This window comes from Physella acuta, unplaced genomic scaffold (assembly GCF_028476545.2).
Source record: "Physella acuta isolate Inbredline_101_S28 unplaced genomic scaffold, ASM2847654v3 ptg000264l, whole genome shotgun sequence".
Lineage (NCBI taxonomy): Eukaryota > Metazoa > Mollusca > Gastropoda > Physidae > Physella > Physella acuta.
The window spans coordinates 2,220,727-2,243,808 of record NW_026731783.1 but is presented as its reverse complement, the minus strand read 5'-3'; the positions used below and the strand labels follow the sequence as shown (position 1 = coordinate 2,243,808).

Below are 23,082 nucleotides of genomic sequence, written 5' to 3'. Positions count from 1 at the left end.
AGAATCGTTGGCAGCAATTCCCCGTCCAACCTGTGCTAATTTCCCACACCACAGAATAACTGATAAATCTCGCATTTGTAAAGAGAAATAACTCCGTGTGGCCACTTATTCCAGTGATATCAGATAAAATAATAGTCAATACTGTCATTCATACCCTACCCGCCAAGGCAATGATTCACGGCGATCTACTGTGCGAGAACCTTTGATTCTTCTAGCTAAGCCATAGTTTTGTACTATGTGGATCTAAAACAAAACTGTTTTAGCGAAAATAATTTGTTGAAGCATTTTTGAATAGCAGCAATTTTCCCTTATTTGGAAGTTTATAAAATTAAAATACTATAGCTCTGATACTTTTTTTTTAAAGTTTAAGGCTAGAGGGGCATTAAACAAGATTTAATTTAATACAAAAAAATGACAATGCCATTCAATGCCCAAAACGTTTAATAAATAATTTTCATAAGTGATTTCAGTAGATAACATTTTTTTAAAAGAATCCCTTCAACAAATGGTCATAATAATCTTACATCCTTTGATTCATAAAAATATATATACACAATTTTACAGTTTCAATAAATTACAATCTAAAACCAGTTCAGTACCAGCTTAACTGGTAAAAACATAGGGTTTTTGTGGTCTGTTCTGCTAGTGGTGTAAGAATTTCATGCTGGCATCGGTTACAGTGGCTTACAAGGTCCACGACTTTCAATCATTACCATCAACTTTTTGTTTAACCCCTTAACCCCCGAGCTGGCCCACTTTCAAAAAGGCAAAATAGAGGCTCATCAGATTATCTAGACTTCATTTATAAAAAAATATATTTTTGGGGCATTATTTTGTTTTTAAAATTGAAAACCAAACAGTTCTGACCAAAAATCCAGGGCAGGAACTGAAGAGCAGTCTGATAATTTCTGAGACCCAATGTTTTACTTTGCCTTCAGGGGATGAAAGTGGGAAGCCGCCTTTAGTCAGAAACCTATTCAATAAACCCAACAACCCTTTGATGGTAACGAAAAGCATCATTTCAAGCTTGCAATACAGCCAATTATAGATCTTGGTGCAAGCCACAGATTGTACAGGTGATGCCAGCAGCATTGACAATTTAGAGGCAATCTGCCTCACTACTTGTGTATCAGCAACCCATTGCTTCCTCTTCCACTCTGGAGACTGGATATCAGAGATTACATAGGAAGGTGTTGAAACCAGACCACTGCCCTTCAACCATGCCAAGTTTCTGCCCTTGGCTAGGCCAGTTTCAATCCTCTAAAAAGAAGAAATTGCCACTCTTTTTCTGCTCAACATCCTGTGTGGATAAAAAGAAGATTGAAGAAAGGAAGAAAATAGAATATATATTTCAGTTAGAAAAAAAAACGTGCCTCATATTCGGGAAAATTTCTCAGCATAAATGGTTAAGAAAATTGTTTTAATCATAGGCATCCTTAAATACCCTCACAATCTTTGCCACAGGCAACAAATAGATACTGCCCACCCAACAATTTGATTGAAAAATTAGTGTAACTTTTATTTCAATTTAGCTGTACAAAAGAAAGAGAAGATTTTTGTAATAAAAAAAATTGCAGGATTTGGTGGGAGAGTAGACGAGGTTAATTAAAAACTATCTTTGTGGGAATAAAAACTAAAACAATCAAATTACCTTGACAGAGTTAAGCTTGTTAATGCGTGGTCTGAAATTGTTGGGGTCACGTCTGAATGTGATGTCCAAGGATTCCAAGAAACTGTTCATTCCATTTAAAAGAGACTGCGGCCTGAGAAAACATATTTGTGGATATATTACTTTGAATCAGAACAATAGCAGAATAATAGCAATAAGCATAATTCAAATTACAATTTAAAATATGAAATGGTGGGAGTGGTTGGAGGGTGTTAAGACCCATGAGAACAAGTACAACAGAATAATGCAGCTGTAATTTTAACTTAATGTTACAATTTGGGACCAGGAACAAGTCATAGAAAAATACAAATGATGCTTTTATCACAATTTTTACAGCCTGCAAAGTGCGATACGGATTAAGCATTTCTGTAATAATAAAACCTGTAAAATTACAAGCATAGTCAAACAAGTAGCAGCCCAATGATTGTTACAGAATATATTTCCAATGTCCATATCTGATTAACCATTAATGTCCTGTAACGCCCGCTGCCGCCCGACACTGTTAATGTCCCGTAACGCCCGCTTACAATACGCATAGAAAAATTAAATTTGTTTCATTAAAATTTGGCCTACAAATCCTAATTTTTAACTAAACAGGAAGTCGGATAGTTGCAGCAGCCTTTTCCGGTCTTCTAATTTCAATGGCGCTTTTGAAAGATAAAAAATAATAGTTTCTTTCTATCTCGAAATTTTAGATTCATCTGTCCTATTTTTAGTAGATTTAATATTAAAAATAAAAGAAAATAATGCCTCTAAACGTATCTAGGCATGTATTTTATGGATTATATATCTTAAACGTAACCAAATTGATATTTAACTGTTAAATTCGATGCATAGTTGTTTAGACAAAAATAAATAAAGTTGACTACCAAAAATGACCTGTTTTGAATTTTCTCCGACATTTTTTATTTTTATACTGTACTTTTACCGAATATAATATATTCTATTTAATACTGTTGGAAAGCCAGGTTTATTCCCAACATTAAGCAGTAGTTTTTATCTTAATTTTCAATTTCATTTAGACAAAAACAAATATTTTGTGAAACTATTCACTTGATCATACAGAGTTATGCTCCTTACATTGGGCCGTCATGGGTGGAGTTTTGGTAGAATGAATGGGACATTAATAGTTAAGCATACTGTGTTATCAAACAGCTCATTATAACTATCCTAGGAGAAGACAGTTTTCTAGTCCCATGTTTCTAGCAAAATATTTACAATTCTGCTAACAAAATGGCAAGATGCTTAATTAAGATTAGTATTGCCTTTGATTCAGACAAAATTGGCTTTCAAAACTGTTATCAGCACATTTCGATATGCCGGGGAAAAAAATAAGTCATCATCATCAAAGACAAGTGTATGTACTATAATTTGATTGACAAGAAAAACACAGGTCATTACGCTAGCCACATTGCTAAATTTATAAAACTACTTACGAATTGGCTTTAGTTTTGATTGATGGTTGCCCCTCAAACATAACTACACGATCAGCCAGATATGTTGCCATGATAAAATCGTGCTCAACAACAAAAGCTGTCTTCTTTGCATGAAGAATGAACCTAGACATTGAAGATAATGTAATTAGAGATGATTAAAGTAGATTAAAAAAACATTTTTTATTAGAATTTACACTAGACTTGCTTTTATTTAAACTGAAGCCTCATATTCGGGAAAATATTTCATATAAAAATATGTCAAAGCATTTTAATCACTGGCTTCTTGAGTATGAATGTTTCTGGTTTTCTCCACTTGGCCCAGAAAGGGCAGTAATTTACATTTTCACTAGTAATAGTTTACACCCTCACAGGAGAAGAAGACTAAATTAAGTGTGGGTGAGGAAGTTAAGCATAGCCCTGTAAAACTAGTTACCTCTTGATCACTTTAGCTGCGTGCAGACGCTGCTCTGAATCCAAGTATGCAGAAGGTTCATCAATAAGATAAATATCAGCAGGCTTTCCAAGACACAAGGTCAAGGCCACACGCTGCAACTCACCACCAGAAAGATTTTGAACCTGTTAATGTTAAATGATATACTTAAAAAAAAAAAAAACAGCTCAAAATACAAGAGAACAGTATTGTCACATCCTCAGCATTTGATAAGGTGTCTGTTTTTCACCAAAGAAGAAATTCTGAGTGGTGCATGACAGAATATCATCATGGGATAGTTAGCAAATCAAGAAATCAAAAAATAATTAATGGTTTAAAATATAAAAGCTTATAGTGGAGTTAGATGTCCTCAGTTAAGTTAAGTGGTGTCTGTTTCTCACCAGTCTTGCAGTCTGAGTGGTGCATGACAAAATTTCATCACAGGACATAATAACCATAAAATATAACATGTTATACCTGTTAAGATGATTAAAACTTTTAACTGTTAGGAAGCAGTGTATTTCTCCCCCATTCAAAGGAACATTCTTAAATTTAGCTTAGTGTAGTGTGGGCCATAATTTTTTTTAAAACAAGTAAAAGATACACAACATAAATGAGGTCTTTATTGCATAAAGTTTAAACAAAAAAATTAATTTTCAACCGCAGCGCTGGCTAAAACTTTTAATCACAAGAGGCATTGCAAAGCAGTGCACTTGTATTTTTCCAAATTTAAAAATACTTAGATCTACGCTTCACTACATGACATTGGAGGCAAAAAAGTTTGTCACATATTCCTTGTATTTAATGTCCTAAAGGCTAACAGAAATAAAAGTCCAAACTGCCCTCAGCTGATTTAGTGGTGTCAGTTTCTCACCAGTTCAAAATCTGAGTGGTGCATGACAAAATCTCATCTTTGGACAGTTTATGCCACCCCCCCCCCCCCAAACCATACACATGTACTGAATCATCTTACCTCCTGGTCAAATATAGGCTCAATTTGCAATGGTTTAAGAACATCAGTAACAAACTGTGGGTGCACATATGCATCTCGGATTCGCTCATGCAGAAGTTGTCTAACCGTGCCCTGGTGTTTTGGGCTAATCTTTTGAGGTTTGTAGCTAACGTTGAGTACAGGAATCTCACCTGAAAAAAAAAATATCTTATTCTGAAGAAAAAAATAGCTACTAATTTGACTATTGTAAATAATAAGTATAGACCTCAGAATTATTATCAATGGTGTCAAGTATCAGCAATAGGCATTAAGCGTGGTGCATGACATAATTTCATCAAAGGTCATTAAAAAAAAAGCTCAGAACTACCAAAACCCCAAGATTCACCCCTATTAATATATAATGAACTTCAAGTTAAAAAGTATTTCTAAAAACAAGCCTTACCCCCACCATCTGGTGCAAGTCTTCCAGCCAACATTTTGATAAAGGTTGTTTTACCAGTACCATTTTCTCCCAACATGACTATGATCTCAGAGTCCGTGAACTGACCAGCATCAATGGAGAGCTCAAACTCACCTGAAAATAAGGTTCAAAATTAGGTATAAATTTCTGTTAAAATAAAACCTAATAATCATTCAGGTGTAGATAGCATTAAAAGTACCTAATTTTTTGAACATGTCAGGGTACTCATATCTGCACATGCGCTTGATCTCCTCCTCCAATGCAGTCTCAGCAACTTTGAAGGTTAGTGAAACTTCCCTGAACCTCAAATTTTCAGTAGGTACAAAACCATCCAGGAAAATATTTATACCTGACAAAAATAAAATGCTATAGATTATCTGTTTTAATGGTAGATATTCATGCTTGAAATGTTTGTAAAATATCACAGTAATTTTCATGAAACAAAATCTACCTTCTCTAACACTGAAAGGCATGGTAACAACACCATAAGCACCGGGCACACCATACAAGCAGCAAATAAAATCAGACAGATAATCCAGAACTGACAAATCGTGTTCAACAACAATGATGTACTTGTCTGGGTGAATCAAACTACGGATGGCCTGGGCAGCTTTGAGACGCTGTTTCACATCAAGGTAACTGGAGGGCTCATCAAACATAAAGCTGCAACATGGTTTAAAATAATACTAAAAAATTGTATGAAAGCATTAAAAAATTACTCTTAAAAATTAATTTAACAAGGTAAATATATTACATGTCAGCATTTTGAATGCAAACAATTGCAATGGCAAATCTTTGTAGCTCTCCTCCAGATAGATCTTCCACATTTCTGTCCCTCACATTCAGTAAATCTAAAAAAGAAATGGATGTCCAGAAAACTATTTTATCTAGATCATTTAACATGTATTTTCAAAAATCAAACATCTATACAACTATTTGGTCTCATTCAGACATGTTCATCCACAAGATTTGTTAAGAATGTGAACAGCAATGTTATTTAATCACTGACCAATATATTGCTCAAAATCTGTTCAGATCATTTTTTTTCAGAGTAAACTTAACATTTATGATAACCCCATTGTTTCTAAGGATATGTACCTAGCTGTTCACAGACATGCATTTGGTTCTTCAACTCATCTTTTTTGTCCAATAACTGTTGAACAGAGCCCTGAAATTCAAAAAATAAGTGAGCATCAACATTCATTTCATACAAAAAGTTATGTGCCCTATCCTAACTTATTCCTTTTCATTAGCATTTTCTTACCTTAACGGCTTTAGGAATCTGATCCACATATTGTGGCTTGATTAAAGCTTTCAAATCATCCTCAAGAATTTTTGTGAAGAAATTCTGAAGTTCAGAGCCTCTGAAATATTCTAAGATCTCTGTCCATTCTGGAGGATCCTGTATAACAAAATTTTATAAGATCATTTGATAATTAACTAATTAACTGTTAGGATTTAAACAGCACAGACATTTTAGCACTGGTCTCATAAAAGTGAGTTTCCACATAAATATTAAGAATGTGAACAGCAAAGTGTTTTTAATCATTGACCATCCATGTAATTACCTTACAAAATACATATTGTAAATACTTCCCATGAAAAACAACAAACTTACATTAAATCTCCCCAGATTTGGCTTCTGCTTTCCTGCCAAAATTTTAAGAGCAGTTGATTTTCCAATACCATTAGTACCAACAAGCCCCAATACTTCACCAGGACGAGGGGTAGGTAGCCTGTGCAGTTTGAATGAGTTAGCACTGTAACGATGAGTTGTATCACGTTCCAAATTACTTGGCAGATTTATGATTGTTATGGCTTCAAAAGGGCATTTCTAAGGGGAAAAACCTATAATTAATCAACTACAAAAAAATTCGAATTTTACTAAATAATTTTATATGCAGATAAACTTACTTTAGAGCAGATACCACAGCCAATGCACAGTTCTTCAGAAATAAATGCTATTTTGTCAGTTGGAGCTACTTCAATGCACAACTTTCCTGTAACAAATTATTCTAAAATAAAAATATATTCTTTCATCACCTATAAGTAAAAAGACGATATTAAACAAAGGCCTAATTATAATTGATTGGCAGTAAACATACCCATTCGGACTACAGGACAAAACTTTTTGCACTCCTGTCGACATCGTTTAGGCTTGCATTTGTCAGTGCTGACAATAGCAATCCTTGTAAGCTGATCATTTGCTGCATCTGACTTGCTCTTCCTTTTAGAAGCAGACATTATAGCTGTCTTATCTGTAAAAAAAAAAGTTGTTGGGCCATTTATGCTATTGGTAATTTAGTAATGTATAGGCCTACAATGAATATTTTTCAAACTGCTGTATCAGTTTGTATAAAAAAAGCCATCAAACCATTACTAGCTATTACAGGGGTGCCACTCATTTTTTAAGTGTATCCTGAAAATCAATCCCAAAATTTTACCAACCCTGAAACTAAAATTTGAAATTTTTAAAACCCTGAAACTTAATGTTGCGCGGAATTTCAAAATAAAATGGACTAGGGCCTATTATCTCATTAATTTTTGAGACATTTGATTCATATCATGTTCAATATACATTCCTTCAACATGGATTTATTTTGACTGCAGCTATTCGTAGTGAACTACAAATAGCCCTATGAAGGCTATTCGTACTCTGACCAATCAGCGCACGGCATTTTTTTTATTCTTGAATTCCTTTTTTCATCCTTTACAAGCTGTATAGATATAGAACTAATTGTTTTTTAGATCTCCCTATACCTAACCCTATCCCTATGCCTAACCCTAAACCCTAATTCTTAAAAAAAATTAAAAAAAAAAAAAAAAAAAAACCTGAGCCAGCTGGAATCGAACTACCGGAACGATTACGAAACTTTACAAAATTTGAATCCCATACACAACTGCAGGACAATGAATTTAAAAATAAATTTGATTGGTCGGCTAAAAATAGCGAAGTACGAATAGCCCTCTGAAGGCTATTTGTAGTGAAGTACCAATAGACACTCTATTTTCTTTGTAACAAGCTTCAAATGAAAATTAATATTTAAAGCATTGTGCATACAAAAAAATTAGTTAACAATGTTAGTCCCATCTCTAGAACTCCCCCCCCCCCCATGCATGTAAACCAAAATACAAAACAACTGTTTATGTTACTAATACTTTGTTTAATAGTGACAGTAGTCACACTTTTGTTTTCTGTTGGTGATACAGAAATGTGTAGAAATATCTAAGAACTATTTTAGTAGGCCAGAACTTCAACAAGTGGTAGGCCTACAATACAAATGTGACGTCCCACCATCTGAACCCCCCCCCTCATCACATTCACTTCTCCGGGATGTCCCGGATTTCCGGATTCGTGAATCATATTTTTTCCCCTTTCCTGATTCGCAAGATTTGAGATTGAAAATTTCCGGGTTCGCAGTTTAAAAAAAAATTAATATCGTTTTAAGCTTGAAAATTTTGGCATTGTTAAAGTCGTCGTTATCGTCAAGGCTCCCGCTAATGGCCCTTTCCACCTTTCGCGCATGCGTCGACGGTACAAAATTTATTGTAAACCTAGCAATGTAGGCTTATTTTATCAATTTTATCTTAATGTAATTCAGGCACTATTTTACAGAGGTCGTCACATCTGAACCCCCAACCAGCTAATCAACTCAGTGAGGGCGGAATATGAGACAAATGTCAGATAAATTTGCATCCTTCTATTTTACCGCCTTGTTATTTCCGCATATCGAATTTCTCTGCACCCAATTTTGCTCTCCATGAACAGGACCTTCAGAATTAATTGTAAAGGAGTAGGCTAATAAAAAAAATAGGAAATTGCTTATTTTAAACCATGTCGTTTTAAGATATAATCAAGTCATAAATGTTTAGATCTTAACTTAAAGTTCTAGAGCTAGATCTAGATGATCTAGAGCCTACTGAGAAAAGTTAAAAAGACTAAACTTCACTAAACTTGACTAAACTGACCGATTAGCCACGCCGGCAGCCACGACTACTCTTAAAATTTAAAATAATTATTTTCAACAAGTTTTAAACTAGCCTAAACCCTTTCAGATAATCTAATTTTATGTAGAAAATCTAAAATCGTGAATTTCTGTTAGTTTTATTATTGAATTATATTTAACTAGGCCTATAATTTATAAATAGGTAAAAATATGTACCCGCTAGCAGATGCGGCGGCGTGCAGCCAGCGTGCAATATGGCGAGCAAAAGGAAGGTTTACCAGATAAAATATCGGAATACTTGACCGTAGTATAGCGAAGCGAATAAATGCCTACCAACAAGAAGCCAAAACATAAGTTTTCGGATTTAATAGTCTGTAAATCTAGGCTAAAATAGAAATAAATTTAAATGTAAAGCAAAAGTTGGATAGATCTAGATTTAGTAAGCATTACACTTATACAACTTTAATAACAAAATAAGTTATTTATTATAAAAACAATTTTTAGAACATATCGTTGTGTGAAAAACTAGTTTTTTTTTTTTTTTTTTTATCAGTATGGATTCTAGACTTGATCTAGATCTAAATCTTTTTAACAAAAAAGTCATGTAAATAAAATAGTTTAAACGCAATGCCTTGTGAAAAACTTGTTGAAAAAAAAATGTTATGGATTGTGTGTTACTCGGAAAGTGTTTTTTATTTGTATTTTGTTTATCATTTTTTGTTTTATTTTCAATGGCACAGCTTCGTTTTGATATGTTTTAATGATTCCAATTTAAATTATGAGTGTTGTGTCTTTTTCTGTTTCTGGTCACACAAACTGATGTATGAAAAGTATGTTCTGTTTCAATGTGTGGTATCCTAAAAGTATTTTCTGTTTCAATGTGTGGTATCCTAAAACATTGTCTATTTGGCAACCCTGGTTTCAATGTGTAAGAGGCTAGGATGCTAGACTAGCCAAAATGTGATAATGGATACTGCATCCGGCCTATGCAGATTACAAAAGTAGTAGACTATATCCAGTGTTTCTCAGTGATTGATTTGGGAGGGGGAACCTTTAAACTTTTTAGGAGGAGGAAAATGGCGGATTAACTAAGACTAGCAGTGCAATGACACCACAAAAAGAATAAACCGGGAGTGATCTCCCCTCAACATTCTCGAATATTCTTATATAAAACAACAGGGGATGGGAACTCGGAATATAGACATGATTTTTAATCCATTTAATTTACTTAAACTTTTAAAATAAAATCTCGTAGAAAAAATATTTTCACACCAAGTGAAGGCCAAACAAAATGTGCATAATAGTGCGTAACATTAATAGTACTTTATAAATTCACATGCGTTTTTTTTTTTTTTTTTTTTTTTTTTTTGAGAAATCGGAAATAGCGTAAATTAATACTTCCGGTTAACGAAAATTACTCAAAATTTGACAGAAGGTAGAGAATTAGATCTTTTACTTGCACGTGAAATTTCATTTATCTATCTGAAATAGTACTCAAGTTATAAGCTTTTGAAAAATTCAAAGTAGAAAAAGTTCCACTTCCGTTTATAGGAAATCGCTTAAAAGGTGATACGGGTCTACGATTTGGATATAATACTTATATGTGAAATTACATCAACCTAGCTGAAACGGTACTCAAGTTATCATGTTTACAGACAAACACACACACACACACAAACATACATAATGGACAAGTGATGTCGAGTTCGACTATTTCTTTGACCTCTGCATATGAGGAACTAATGTATTCAACCATTCGACCAGTCGCCTTTACTTTCCCTAATGTAAGTCATGTTCTCATCAGAGATCTTTTACTTACACGTGAAATTTCATTTATTTATCTGAAATAGTACTCAAGTTATAAGCTTTTGAAAAATTCAAAGTAGAAAAAGTTCCACTTCCGTTTATCGGAAATCGCTTAAACGGTGATACGGGTCTACGATTTTGATATAATACTTATATGTGAAATTACATCAACCTAGCTGAAACGGTACTCAAGTTATCATGTTTACAGACAAACACACAAACACAAACATACATAATGGACAAGTGATGTCGAGTTCGACTATTTCTGTGACCTCTGCATATGAGGAGCTAATGTATTCAACCATACGACCCGTCGCCTTTATTTTCCCTAATGTAAGTCAGGTTCTCATCAGAGTTGGGTATATTCAGGGAACATTTTACAGACAATATTCCGGTATTCGAACTCAAGACTTTCGGGTTAGCAGTCTTTTGTTCTACAAGCTGACTACACTGCTCCACAAGGCATCAAATTGCCAAAAGTTTAATCCATCGCATTGGGTGTCTCCCGACCTAGTGACGCCACTGTCATTTATGTAATATAGTTAAACTGAAAATGGATCTCTTTCATTTAAAAGGGATATGCTCAGTTTATATCTAATTTTTACAATTTAAGATCTAAAGCCTTTTGAATACTTTGACCATGTTTTGGCACATGAAAGTAATTATTAAACAGGAAAATAACGGTTGGAAACAATTTTGGTGTCAGGGAAACCCGAAAAAACATCCGCCATTTTGAATTTTTCGTACTTTCAAAAACGCTAAGGCTTTTTTTTACTTTCTCGTATATACGAAGTAGGCCTATAGAGAAAGTCTTGTAATCGTGCAAAAAAAAAAAAAATCGAGATTTTTACAAATCTTGACGTTTTACACCTCACCGATACGGAAAAACATAATTTTGCAATCTTGTCCGTATGTCTGTGTGTCTGTGTGTCTGTGTGTGTGTGTGTAAACACGATAACTTGAGTACCGTTATAGCTAGGTTGATGAAATTTCATATATAAGTATTTTATCAAAATCATAGATACTGCTCAACTTTTGAGCGATTTCCGATAACCGGAAGTGGTACTTTTTCTACTTTGAATTTTTCAAAAGCCTATAACTTGAGCATTATTTCAGATAGATAAATGAAATTTCACATATAAGTAAAAGATCTAATTCTCTACCTTCGTTCAAATTTAGAGTAATTTCCGTTGACCGGAAGTACTAATTTACGCTATTTCCGATTTCTCAAAAAACGCATGTAAATTTATAAAGTATAAAATTCTATTCTATTTTTTAAAACTTTAAGTAATTAAAAATCATGTCTATACTCCAAGTTGTATAAGAATATTCGAGAAAGTTTAGGAGAGATCACTCCCGGTTTATTTATTTTATTTATGCACTTATAGCAATTAAATTTAAACTGCTTATATTTCAGTATATATTAAAACTTTGTCAAGACAACTATCTTATAAAAAGTTACTGGTCAGAATTTTACAACGTCTGAAAAATCTGACCCTTTTTAGTTTTTAAAAGTTAAAAAATGTGCATAAACTTTTTTTTTTGCTATGAAAGCCATCACAATTCCCCCGTGACAAAAGTTTTATTTTTGCATAAAGAACAGTTACTGAAAATTTGGTGGGCATTGTTTAATAAATAAAAAAATTAGTAGTGATGATGAAAATGATGCTTTTTACTTTCTCGTATATACGAAGTACAGATAAAGTCTTGTAATCGTGCAAAAAAAAATCGAGATTTTTGCAAATTTCGACGTTTTACACCTCGCTGATACGGAAAAACATAATTTTGCAATCTTGTCTGTATGTCTGTGTGCATGTGTGTGTGTCTGTGTATGTGTCTGTGTGTCTGTAAACACGATAACTTGAGTACCGTTACAGCTATGTTGATGAAATTTCATATATAAGTATTTTATCAAAATCGTAGACCCGTATCAACTCGTGAGCGATTTCCGATAACTGGAAATGGTACTTTTTTACTTTCAAAAGCCTATAACTTTAGTACTATTTCAGATAGATAAATGAAATCTCACATGTAAGTAAAAGATCTAATTCTCTTCCTTCTGTCAAATTTTTAAGAGTAATTTCCGTTGACCGGAAGTATTAATTTACGCTATTTCCGATTTCTCAAAAAAAAAAGTAAAATTATAAAATACTAATAATATTCCGCACTAATATGCACATTTTATTTGGCGTTCACTGGTGTGCAATTCTTTTTTCTACGATATTTTATTTTGAACAGTTTAAGTATTTAAAATGGGTTAAAAATCATGTCTATATCCCGAGTTCCCATCCCCTGTTTTTTTTTTTGTATAAGAATATTCGAGAAAGTTTAGGGGAGATCACTTCCGGTTTATTACTTTTGTTATTAAAAATCGAGAAAGTAGCATCGATCGCAAAAGAGGACTTTAAGCATGACGAACAACTAAATAGCGGCATATGATACGCCGCGGGTCGTTTAACGCAGTGGCGTAGCGAGGTCGGGTGTCACCCGGTGCGGCACTTAATGGTGTCAATCCCCCAGAGGCGTAGCGACCCTTCCCGGGGACAAACTTTCAAATTTTCGATTTGCACCCCACTCAAACTTTCGATTTGCGCCCCCCCCCCCCTCCCAAGTTTTTCTCTATATATTTTGCTATTTTTTGCCTTGGTGTCACCCCCCTAAATGGTGTCACCCGGTGCGGTCCGCACACCCCCCCCCCCCCCGCCCCCCTCGCTACGCCTCTGGTTTAACGTGTTATATTTCATCTTAGCGCACTTGCAAGAAACTAAAATTCAATTCTAATTGACGTGTTTAAATGACAAAGTGATGAAAAACTATCGTTAATTGTGTTTTTACAAGATGTGTAGTTTTATGTTATATCCGGAGGACCGTGGGGCTTTGATCGTAGTACCTAACCATAGAAAAGGGGCGGGGGAGTGAGGTAATACACTACATTTTGAATGATATATTGAATGTGAGTTTGATTTCGTTTCAGGAGTGATAACTTAAATATTGTACACATTTTTTAGCGCAATTTCCATTCTGGAGAATTGCGTTTATTGACTCGTCATTTCTGGGAATGGATGGATGAATGAATGAATGAATGTATGGATGAATGTGTGTCCGGGCTTTAAGTCGTATCTCCTCCTCAACGAAGCAATATCGATGACTAGTTCCAAAAGCAATTGTGTTAAGCAAGTTACGAGAATGAGCATAGGCCATAAAAATTCCGGGTTTCTTTCATGTATTTCCCGGAAAAGCCAAAAAACCTTGAAAAAATGCAGTTTTTGGCCCATATCTCGGCAACCAGACCACTTAGCGACTTGAAACATGTACCAATCGATTCCCGCCATAATTTAGAACAATATTGCCGAAGAAAGTTTTCAAAAATATCCTTTCGTTCGGTCACAAATTTTAAAATTACATAAACACCTACAAACCGATCGTTCTTCTAGCTTGAACGCACCCCAACATTATACGTCAGAGCTATTTTTAGATAACATAAGGAAATTGCGCACAAATGTCACTAGACTTTTTTAATTAACTTGTTTTTAAACAAAGCGAAAGACTTCACACAAATTGGGTATTTACTTATTTTATTTCACATATAGGCTATACTGCAAATATGTCAAATGTGAAATCTGCAATATGTTTTTTAAAGTATTAATTTAATCAAAGATACAATGAAAAAAATTGATTACACAGAAAAAGGCAAAATAATAATTATATAAATTCGCGCCCATCAGTCAAACGAGGCGTAGATTTCCGCACATGCGATAGAGTTGGTGTTGTGGGTAAGGTTGGCGATGGCGTGGTAGTCTCCGGAGGGGAAAATGGCGACTTCGACGTCAAATTCAGCGGTGGGGAGTGTGTATGTTCCCTAAGGAAAAAAAACAGAAGGAGAAGTATTTCTGTTAAAAAGTTTGAATTAGCAACACACATTTTTAGCAATGATCTTTAGTACGACTTAGAGGGAAAAAAAATGAAGTGTTACGTAACACTTTCTCATTCATCCCCTTTTGTGTCTCTTCCAGACATTTTTTCTCTGGGGGAGAGGGGGGGGGGCGACTTAAATTTCCGAAGGCGAGAGGGAGTTGGCGGGCGGACACTGGTTCAAGTATATGTTTACTATATAAATTTATTTATATTTTCTGTTTTGTTCGGAGGGGGGGGGGGAGTGCCCTCTAAAAGAAACGCCCTGAAAGAAAATCCCCCTCCCCCCGACTGTGTCTTTGTTTACGAACTACCCCCCCCCCCCCCCCCGAGCAATACAGTTCCTACCTGTTTCGTAGCAACTTCTCATCAAACATTGAAACAACATTTAGTCGTCCCCCCCCCGCCATATTGTTTCTACTCAGTGGGGGGGGGGGGGTGGGGAGGTCGGCACTTGGAACTTTGCGTTGGCGGAATTAAATTTCCGGTTGGGGGGGGGGATCCTGATGCATACTGGTTTAAATATAAATTTTTTCCCTATAAATTATTGTTTTTTCTATTTTCTTTACGTGGGTGGGGGGGGGGGGGGCATTAGGCTTGCTTCGGGGGAGGGTGGGCACTGCCCTACCAAATAAATGCCTGAAAGAAACTACCCCATCCCGTCGGTGTGTCTTTGGTTACCAACGACCCCCCCCCCCCCCCCGAGCAGCACAGTTCCCCTACCTGAGAGAACGGGCACTGGCAGGGGATCCCGGCGCTGACGAAGGGGTCGGGGCACTGGGTGATCAGGCCCAGGTACTGGCAGACGTCCTGGTACGTGCAGGAGCCGATCAGACCCACACAGGGAATCTTGAGCCAGGCGTCACCGACTTTCTTTGACAGGGTCACGTCTGCCTGTGGAGATTAAAAGTTGCAGGTTCGAGTCCAGGGTTTGACCATCTTTAATAAAAAATAAATATCGAAATAAAAAGATATGAAATAAAACAAAACAAAAATTATAGTAAAAAAGCTCATTAAAGTATTGGATATAAGGAAAAAACAAAGATTAATAATTTAATGAAAGCGTTGATCGATATAATATTAAAATTTTCATTTAGAAACAGGGAGAAAATTGAGTTAAAACTAAAAGCTATGTCCACAACCCTTAAGTGTTGCGTGTCTTAAGTCAAATAGACACAACGACTCTATTCCATTTTTGACACTTTACCTCAATTATAGAATAGATACTCGCCTTTTAGCTGAGGGTAAGTGTTACTGTTAGTGTTTTTTCATAAGATTTAATTCAAACGTTCTATTTCACAATTGGAAGAATTACGTTTAATTTTTGATTGTCGTAGAAAATACTAAGCAATAGGTATGAAAAGTCTATGTAATCATACTAAATTTTTAAAAAAATATGGCGATAAAATTATAGATTTCTAGTTTATTTGTAAAACATAAAGCCGATTGAGAACGTCGATCACACTCATTTTTATATTTTTTTTGTAACGAATATAAACTATTGAAAAGCAGTTTAGAATTATTTTATCAATTCAACTATTTGCAAAAACTGCCCTCAACCTCCTATTGAAGTCAACGGAAAGGGTCAGGGAGAGTAAAACAATAAAAGTCAGAACAATTGTTTTCCCATGATAAAAATACACAATAGTGATCTATGATGTATAGCGAAGTATTGTATTTATATTATATAATGTAACATCCCCAATCACCACAACACACTGACTCTACTAATCCAAATTAAATATTAAAGTGTTTGCTAAATTCCAATTATAATGCTGGTAGTTATTTCTTTGACTACTTCTAGCCATAGTGAAACCGGAAGTAATGTTATAAAATATTCAATTTTGGTTGAAAAATATTCTCTCTGGCAACACAAATTTGGAACCAGCTTTTCAAGTCTATTGATGCTACCTGTATGGGATTTAGACAAGACGCAAAATAATAAATTATTCTATAAAATTATTACTACAAATCATATGCCCTGAGCAATCATCAATGGGCCAGTCCACTTACCTTAATCGGGGTGTCAAGGGTCGCCTTAATGGAGACCGAAAACGAGACATCAAGCGGTCCAGGGAACGAAAGTGGGTCAGGGCCAAGAACAAACTGGGTCAGGTCTGCAAGATCTTTGGTAGGGTCACCACAGTTGTTGTACTTAAATGTTTTCAGATTGGAGAGGGTTTTCACCTAAAATAGAGATTTGGAAAAAATGTATTTGTATGTATGTATGTATGTATGTATGTATGTATGTGTGTGTGTGTGTGCGTCAGGGGCGGATTAAGCTTGGGCGGGGCCCCAGGCTTAAAATTTTTGGGGGCCCCTGATATATATATATATATATATATATATATATATATATATATATATATAAATAGTGTACCAAGATGATCTCACCAAGTTTACAATAGTGTACCAAGATGATCTCACCAAGTTTACAATAGTGTACCAAGATCATCTCACCAAGTTTACAATAGTGTACCAAGATCATCTCACCAAGTTTACAATAGTGTACCAAGATCATCTCACCAAGTTTACAATAGTGTACCAAGATCATCTCATCAAATTTGTGGTTCTCAGGCGTCTCAAAACATAGCGGAAGAAGTAGTTTACAACTTGATAGACATAATTACCTTGATTGGTGCACCATCAATTTTACGATCTGACAAGGCTCGGGAATTTGTGGATCAAGTGGTCAGTGGCCTGAAGGTATACTGGACCACTTACCCACACATACACGCACACATACACGCACACGTACACGCACACGTATACAGATAACCAAAAGTTTAATTTCCGTTAGTTCAAACCGCACTTGAATAAAATAAAACTTATGTAGCGATATCACATCAATCGATTATTATTGTTCAAGTATTACCTGCCCGTACGTTCATAATAGAATAGAAAACATTCACGTGGAAATATTTCTTTTGCTTTTCGCGTGGCTTTATTACAAACCAGAATTGCACAAATAATCAAAATCAAGGAATTATCGGTAGACCGCAAGCATTGTAATCTAGTCTCACTACCATCCGACCTCAAGATATTTGCATAAGTATATATTTTTTTTAAAGTTACGAAACGCCCCCGTCGTTGGCCACTAAATATAATATAAAATAAATTGAAAACGTACCGAGGACGACTTGCTCATCAGAAAATTAAACAGCATTCGCTCCCCTAGTTCTGTCGTGTATGGCTTTCTGCTGTACGCCTGTTGGGAACAGAAAACTAGTGTTGCGACCAGAAGGAAAAATTTAAACGCGGACGCCATGATGGTGAACTTGTGAACAAACTGAAGCCCGTCGTTAGTTGATGACTGTACTTAAACAAGACGACCGAAACAACGCCTCGGAGTTTACCTTGTGAACGAGATATAGATAGCGAATTATCTTTTTTTTTCTTGTTGAATTAATCTTGCATAGATAAGAGGCACGAGAGCTTTTAATTAGATCTACAGTTTCGTTATCATACAGGCGATTAAGCGAAGGCCTTAGTAGTGCTGCAATAGTATGATTTTAGCTTGTACATATATATATATATATATATATATATATATATATATATATATATATATATATATATATATATATATATATATATTCCGATAAATATATATAAAAAAAAATATATAATGGGATTTGTTATCATTACAGATTCTTAACCTAAACGTTACCAGCGTCCCTAAATTTGCCTTTGACTGTACAGATGGTGTGACCTTACATGTGATGTGTGAATTTTTTAGGTAGATTATGTCCTTACAGGACATGTTTTCGTGAATATATACATCACAACCTACACCACAGCACTAAATTAACTCATTGATTCATGAGGTAATAGCGGCGTGTGGTGGGGTATTCTAATTTTATTAGGTAGATGTGTTATTACAGGATAAATTTTCGTGAATAGATACATCACACCCTACACTACAGCACTTGATTAACTCATTGATTAATGAGGTAGTAGTGGCATTTGGTAGGATGTCCCACCATGGATCAGTTAGAGAGATCGGGCGAGCGCCAGAGTTTCTTCCAGGCATCTTTTCAGGCTCCGCCCCCCCCCCCCTCCCCAGGAGAAAGTCTACCCCCCCCCCGAACAACCCCCCGCCCGAAAAATGTTGACCGCCCCCCCCCCCCCAAAAATATCAAGTGCCGCCCCCGGAGAAAAAAAAGTCTGGGAGAAACACTGAGTACGCTCTGGGTAAAAATATACAAGGCACCTTCAATGACGACATTGGTTTCGAACCCGCAGCCGACAGCATAGATGTGATATTTCCACCCGTCCACTACGCCACCTACCTTTTTTTGTGTGTGTAAAATGCTGTACTTTGTATAAATAAAATCGTAGGGAACTTACCTAGTTCGCCGAGTCCATGAGCAGCACGCAACAGCAAGGCTGTGGATATTTAATAAAATACATTTTCATACCATTTGGATAAGATATGTGGAGTCGTGTGATGCTTATTTAGTTAATTCTTTGTTTAGAATTTATTTTATGTCATTAAACTGTGTCTTACCTCAAGCTTTTAGCTATTTATTCAATTTATTCAAAAACGGTAACAACATAGCAGTAACATAGCATTAAAAATGTGGAATAATGAAATAATATTACATAGTTATAATACAAAATAAGATAAAATGAGAATATAACAGATGAATGAGAAATGTTGCAATTAGTCAGTTTAGGAGGTCATTAAATAGTTGTTGTTTCAGTTTAGTTTTGAATATATTTTCAGATCTAGATATTTTTATTTTATTAGGAAGATTGTTCCACAAATTAGAACCAGAGTAGGTGAAGCTATGTTTATGGAAAATAGTTGTATATGGTATCAGTAAAACTAAGAAAATATTAACTGATATAGCAATTCAAATTTTAAATTAATATACACAGATTAAAAATTTAAAGATTTTTTTGTTTTGTCATTAAGAAATTCGTGCGTGCAAAGGTAAAAAAAGTTGGTTTATTAAAAGATCTATATACACTGCAATTGATTTTATGAAGAAGAAAGAAGATTTCATGACTATAAGAAGGGAATACAGACAGATACGCTACTTAGAGAGCAGTGTAATGTACGTACGGCAGAGTTTCTTTCAGGTATCTCTCCGAGGGGTGAGGCACCCCCCCCCCCCCGGAAACACATCTACTTCCCAGCCCCCTTGAATAAAACAGAATATATATACAAAATATATACTCAAGTCAGTGCCCCCCCCCCTTCCAAAAAGTTTCAATCCCCCCCCCTCCCCCAGGGAGAAAAAATGTCCGAAAGAAACACCGACGTACTGACGAACTAACTAACTGGCTGATAACTGAACTCATTATTTTGTCTATTACTTATATAGCATTACAATGTATTTGAGATAAAGGACTGGTACGTTATATACTGCAGAAGCTGATAGCCTTAAAAAGATCACAGAGATGTTATTATCAAATTTGCACTATGCACATTATAAACTTCCAAGGTTAAATATTTTTTATCGCTCAACGTAATGCAAAAATCGAGCAAACAAATCGAAATAGCTTTCTTTGTCACGAGAAAGAAATTTTTTTTTATTATTCTTCATACGCAGTGCCGGCGCCAGGTTATTTAGCGCAAAAATTATTAAAACCCCCTTTCACACAAATTAATTACTAAAACATATTATAAGAAAATAATTAATTAAAAGTGACATTAATTTTTTATCAATTATGTTAGTGTACGTTATAAGTTGACATCAAAAGCAAATTTTACTTGCCTCCTTCGTCGCAGAAGTTTGTACTAATTCCTTCAATCCTAGTTTGCAAGCGTAATCCCATTCTATTGAAATTGTTGCTCCACGAATCTACTTTATACTTTACGACATAGCCTCACCCCTTAGACGCATTTGTTGCACTAACTCACACTGCATGTCTACTAATATTAAGTATTGCAATCTACAACGGCTACGGATGTATTTGTTTTTCAACTTGATAATGCTAAAAAAACCTACCAAACTATTTTGTTTAGAACTTCTGCTGTATATAATTTTTACAATAGCAAATAATAACTTAAAATTGTGTTTATAAGTTAGCGGTTAACCTAAGGTGCAGTAATTTAAAGTGAATGTAAAGTTGAGCAATGAATTATCTCCCATTTGGTAATCCAAATACCAGTTTTATTCAAGGGAAATAACTTTCACAAGAATATCTAAATTAACCAAGTGTAACCAAGACGTTCTTGAAAACCACAATAAAACGTTATAAATTTCATCACTCAATAATTATACTAAATGTTTTATATTAGCTATGTGAACATGTCAAAACAATATATTATAATAATTGTTTACTTAACTATAGGTTTTGTTTGAAAGTAAAAACACGGTAGCTTTATTATAATGCACTTATTAATAATTTTTATGACTAACATTAATTTGTGTTTGGTCATTGTTATTAACATTAAAGATTATTTGGTTTAGATCACCTAGCCCAAAAAAAAAAAAAAAAAAAAAAAAAAAAAAAGATCACCTAGCCCAGGGGTCGGCAACCTTTTGAGACGGAAGTGCCAAAAGTTACAATTTTTAAATTTTCCCAGTTTATAAAGAGCCACAAACATTATTTTATACCAATATTTTATTTTTCGACTAGGATTAGGTAAATACATTTGATTTGCTATTTCAAATAAATAGCTTTAAATATGACATACACTTCTTTCGCGAGAATAATGAAATTAGTAATAAAAATAAAAACATTGGACTATCCCCATCCACTTTAGAAGCTGTTAACTATGTTTTTCTTTCTTTCCGGATAAGACCGGCTCAGAAGGTGTCTCACATTAGCCAAGCGGGCCTCAACACGGCAAACTCCGACTAACTGGCTTGGATATCGGTTTGATTACCGTGTATCGGTCTTTTCTGTCCTTTGGATCTCACGAGGTTTATCTCCCACCCCACCTAACGCTAGGTAAACTCGTACCCCACCGTCCTGTACCCGGCTCAACAATAGTAACTAATCACTTAAAAGCTACGTCACTCACGTCAAATTAATGATTACTGACCGCTATGGACATGCATTCTGAATAAAATGACATTAGCATGTAACGATATTCGAAAAAGTGGGCATTTGGGCTGTGGCAAGCATGGGATTGTTGTCACGGAGCTGGCTACAGCACGACTGTAGGACTGGACCTGGTGCCCAAGCGGCTGTCAGCTGTCCGTATACTTCCTACCTCACCTACTCTTATTGTTCTCTGATGAGTGTTTTTATCCTGTTTAAAGTTGAGTTCCTTTACACTTTACAGCATAATATTTGTTGCAAATTTTGGAAACGAAATAATATAACTATTAATATATGTGTAAGGATCTGGAGAGCCGCATCTTGACATCAAAAGAGCCACATGCGGCTCGCGAGCCGCAGGTTGCCGACCCCTGACCTAGCCCTAAATTAATGATTATTGTTTAAATATCACTCGATGCTGCTTGCGCGGTTTCACCGCCTGGCAGGACTCGGCTCAAAACAAAAAAAAATTGTTTAAATATAAAAGAAAATATTATTTGAAAAAAAAAACCCTCTCATGTTATGTTTATTTTATGTTTTTTCGGTATTTATATTATCAATTTTAATACATTTCCATTGCATACTATGTCATTCTTTAGTATGTATTTAAAAAAAAATAATTAAGAGAAGTAATTGCTGTTTAATTTGTTTAGTACAAATCTATTAAAAGGAGCCTATAAGCACCCTATTTAACTTTTTTAAAAAGGGAAATAAGTCGTGGAGGTGTTTTGAACGTAAGCCTATCTTTCACACTACAGCTTATGGTTTAAAAAACAAAGGGAAAAAGAATATATAAAAGCGTGGGATGTTGTCTATAGAATAAAGATAATCCAACCGCACTGCAGTATTCTTTTTACAAAACATCCATCAAGTCAAAAATGCAAGAAAATTAATTTTTTTAACTATAAAAAATTGATTATGGTTGGCTGGGGCCCCTAAATGGCGTGTGCCCCCCCCCCCCTTCTCCGCATTGCGGGGTCTGGCTGCACTGTAGTTCCGCCACTGCTTCATGCCCTACAATTGACGGCAGTAAAAAGTAAAAATAAAAGGGAGGTAACGAAAAAGTTACTGTATTATTTCACATATTTACTTCCCTTTATCGTTCTAAAAAAGTAAGTGGGGTTCACGGAATGGATAAGAACATTCTTTTGTGTACATACTGCTGAACAGTTTTTAAATCGATCATTTGTAGAAGCAGATTGTTGCGTGGTTAAGACAATACATTTCGACAAGAGTTTGGCGCAGGGGGTGGGGGGTGAGGTGTGGGGGGGGGGGGTGGGGGGTTGGGTGGGGGGGTGGGGGGGGGTGGAAGAGAATTTTGAGCGGGGGAGGGGATATGGAAAGGTGTGCGGATTAGAGAAAATTAATTCTCCTTAAATTACCAAAACTTATATATATATATATATATATATATATATATATATATATATATATATATATATATATATATATATATATATATATATAT

The 23,082-nt window shown here is 35.1% G+C and overlaps 2 protein-coding genes and 1 non-coding gene across 3 annotated transcripts; all 3 read right to left on the bottom strand.

The window, feature by feature from the left end:
* Positions 1-423: 423 nt before the first annotated feature.
* On the bottom strand, positions 424-9,161 carry LOC131939026 (ATP-binding cassette sub-family E member 1). The gene is made up of 15 exons (XM_059297277.1): positions 9,111-9,161; positions 7,053-7,205; positions 6,862-6,947; positions 6,566-6,781; positions 6,212-6,349; positions 6,046-6,115; positions 5,702-5,798; positions 5,399-5,610; positions 5,147-5,296; positions 4,930-5,061; positions 4,509-4,678; positions 3,539-3,681; positions 3,106-3,228; positions 1,652-1,763; positions 424-1,300 (listed from the first exon to the last, which is right to left on the bottom strand). The coding sequence occupies exons 2-15, from the start codon at positions 7,189-7,191 to the stop codon at positions 1,253-1,255; spliced, it is 1,836 nt and encodes a 611-aa protein (XP_059153260.1). The 5' UTR covers positions 7,192-7,205; positions 9,111-9,161; the 3' UTR covers positions 424-1,252.
* Positions 2,933-3,022, bottom strand: LOC131939131 (small nucleolar SNORD12/SNORD106). The gene has a single exon (XR_009386391.1). It is a non-coding gene; the product is annotated as a small nucleolar SNORD12/SNORD106 (small nucleolar RNA).
* A 5,097-nt stretch (positions 9,162-14,258) lies between the features above and the next one.
* On the bottom strand, positions 14,259-17,988 carry LOC131939023 (ganglioside GM2 activator-like). Its single transcript, XM_059297274.1, has 4 exons — positions 17,743-17,988; positions 16,626-16,799; positions 15,336-15,506; positions 14,259-14,559 (listed from the first exon to the last, which is right to left on the bottom strand). Exons 1-4 carry the CDS (start codon positions 17,878-17,880, stop codon positions 14,422-14,424), a joined length of 621 nt encoding a protein of 206 aa, XP_059153257.1. The 5' UTR covers positions 17,881-17,988; the 3' UTR covers positions 14,259-14,421.
* Positions 17,989-23,082: the final 5,094 nt, after the last annotated feature.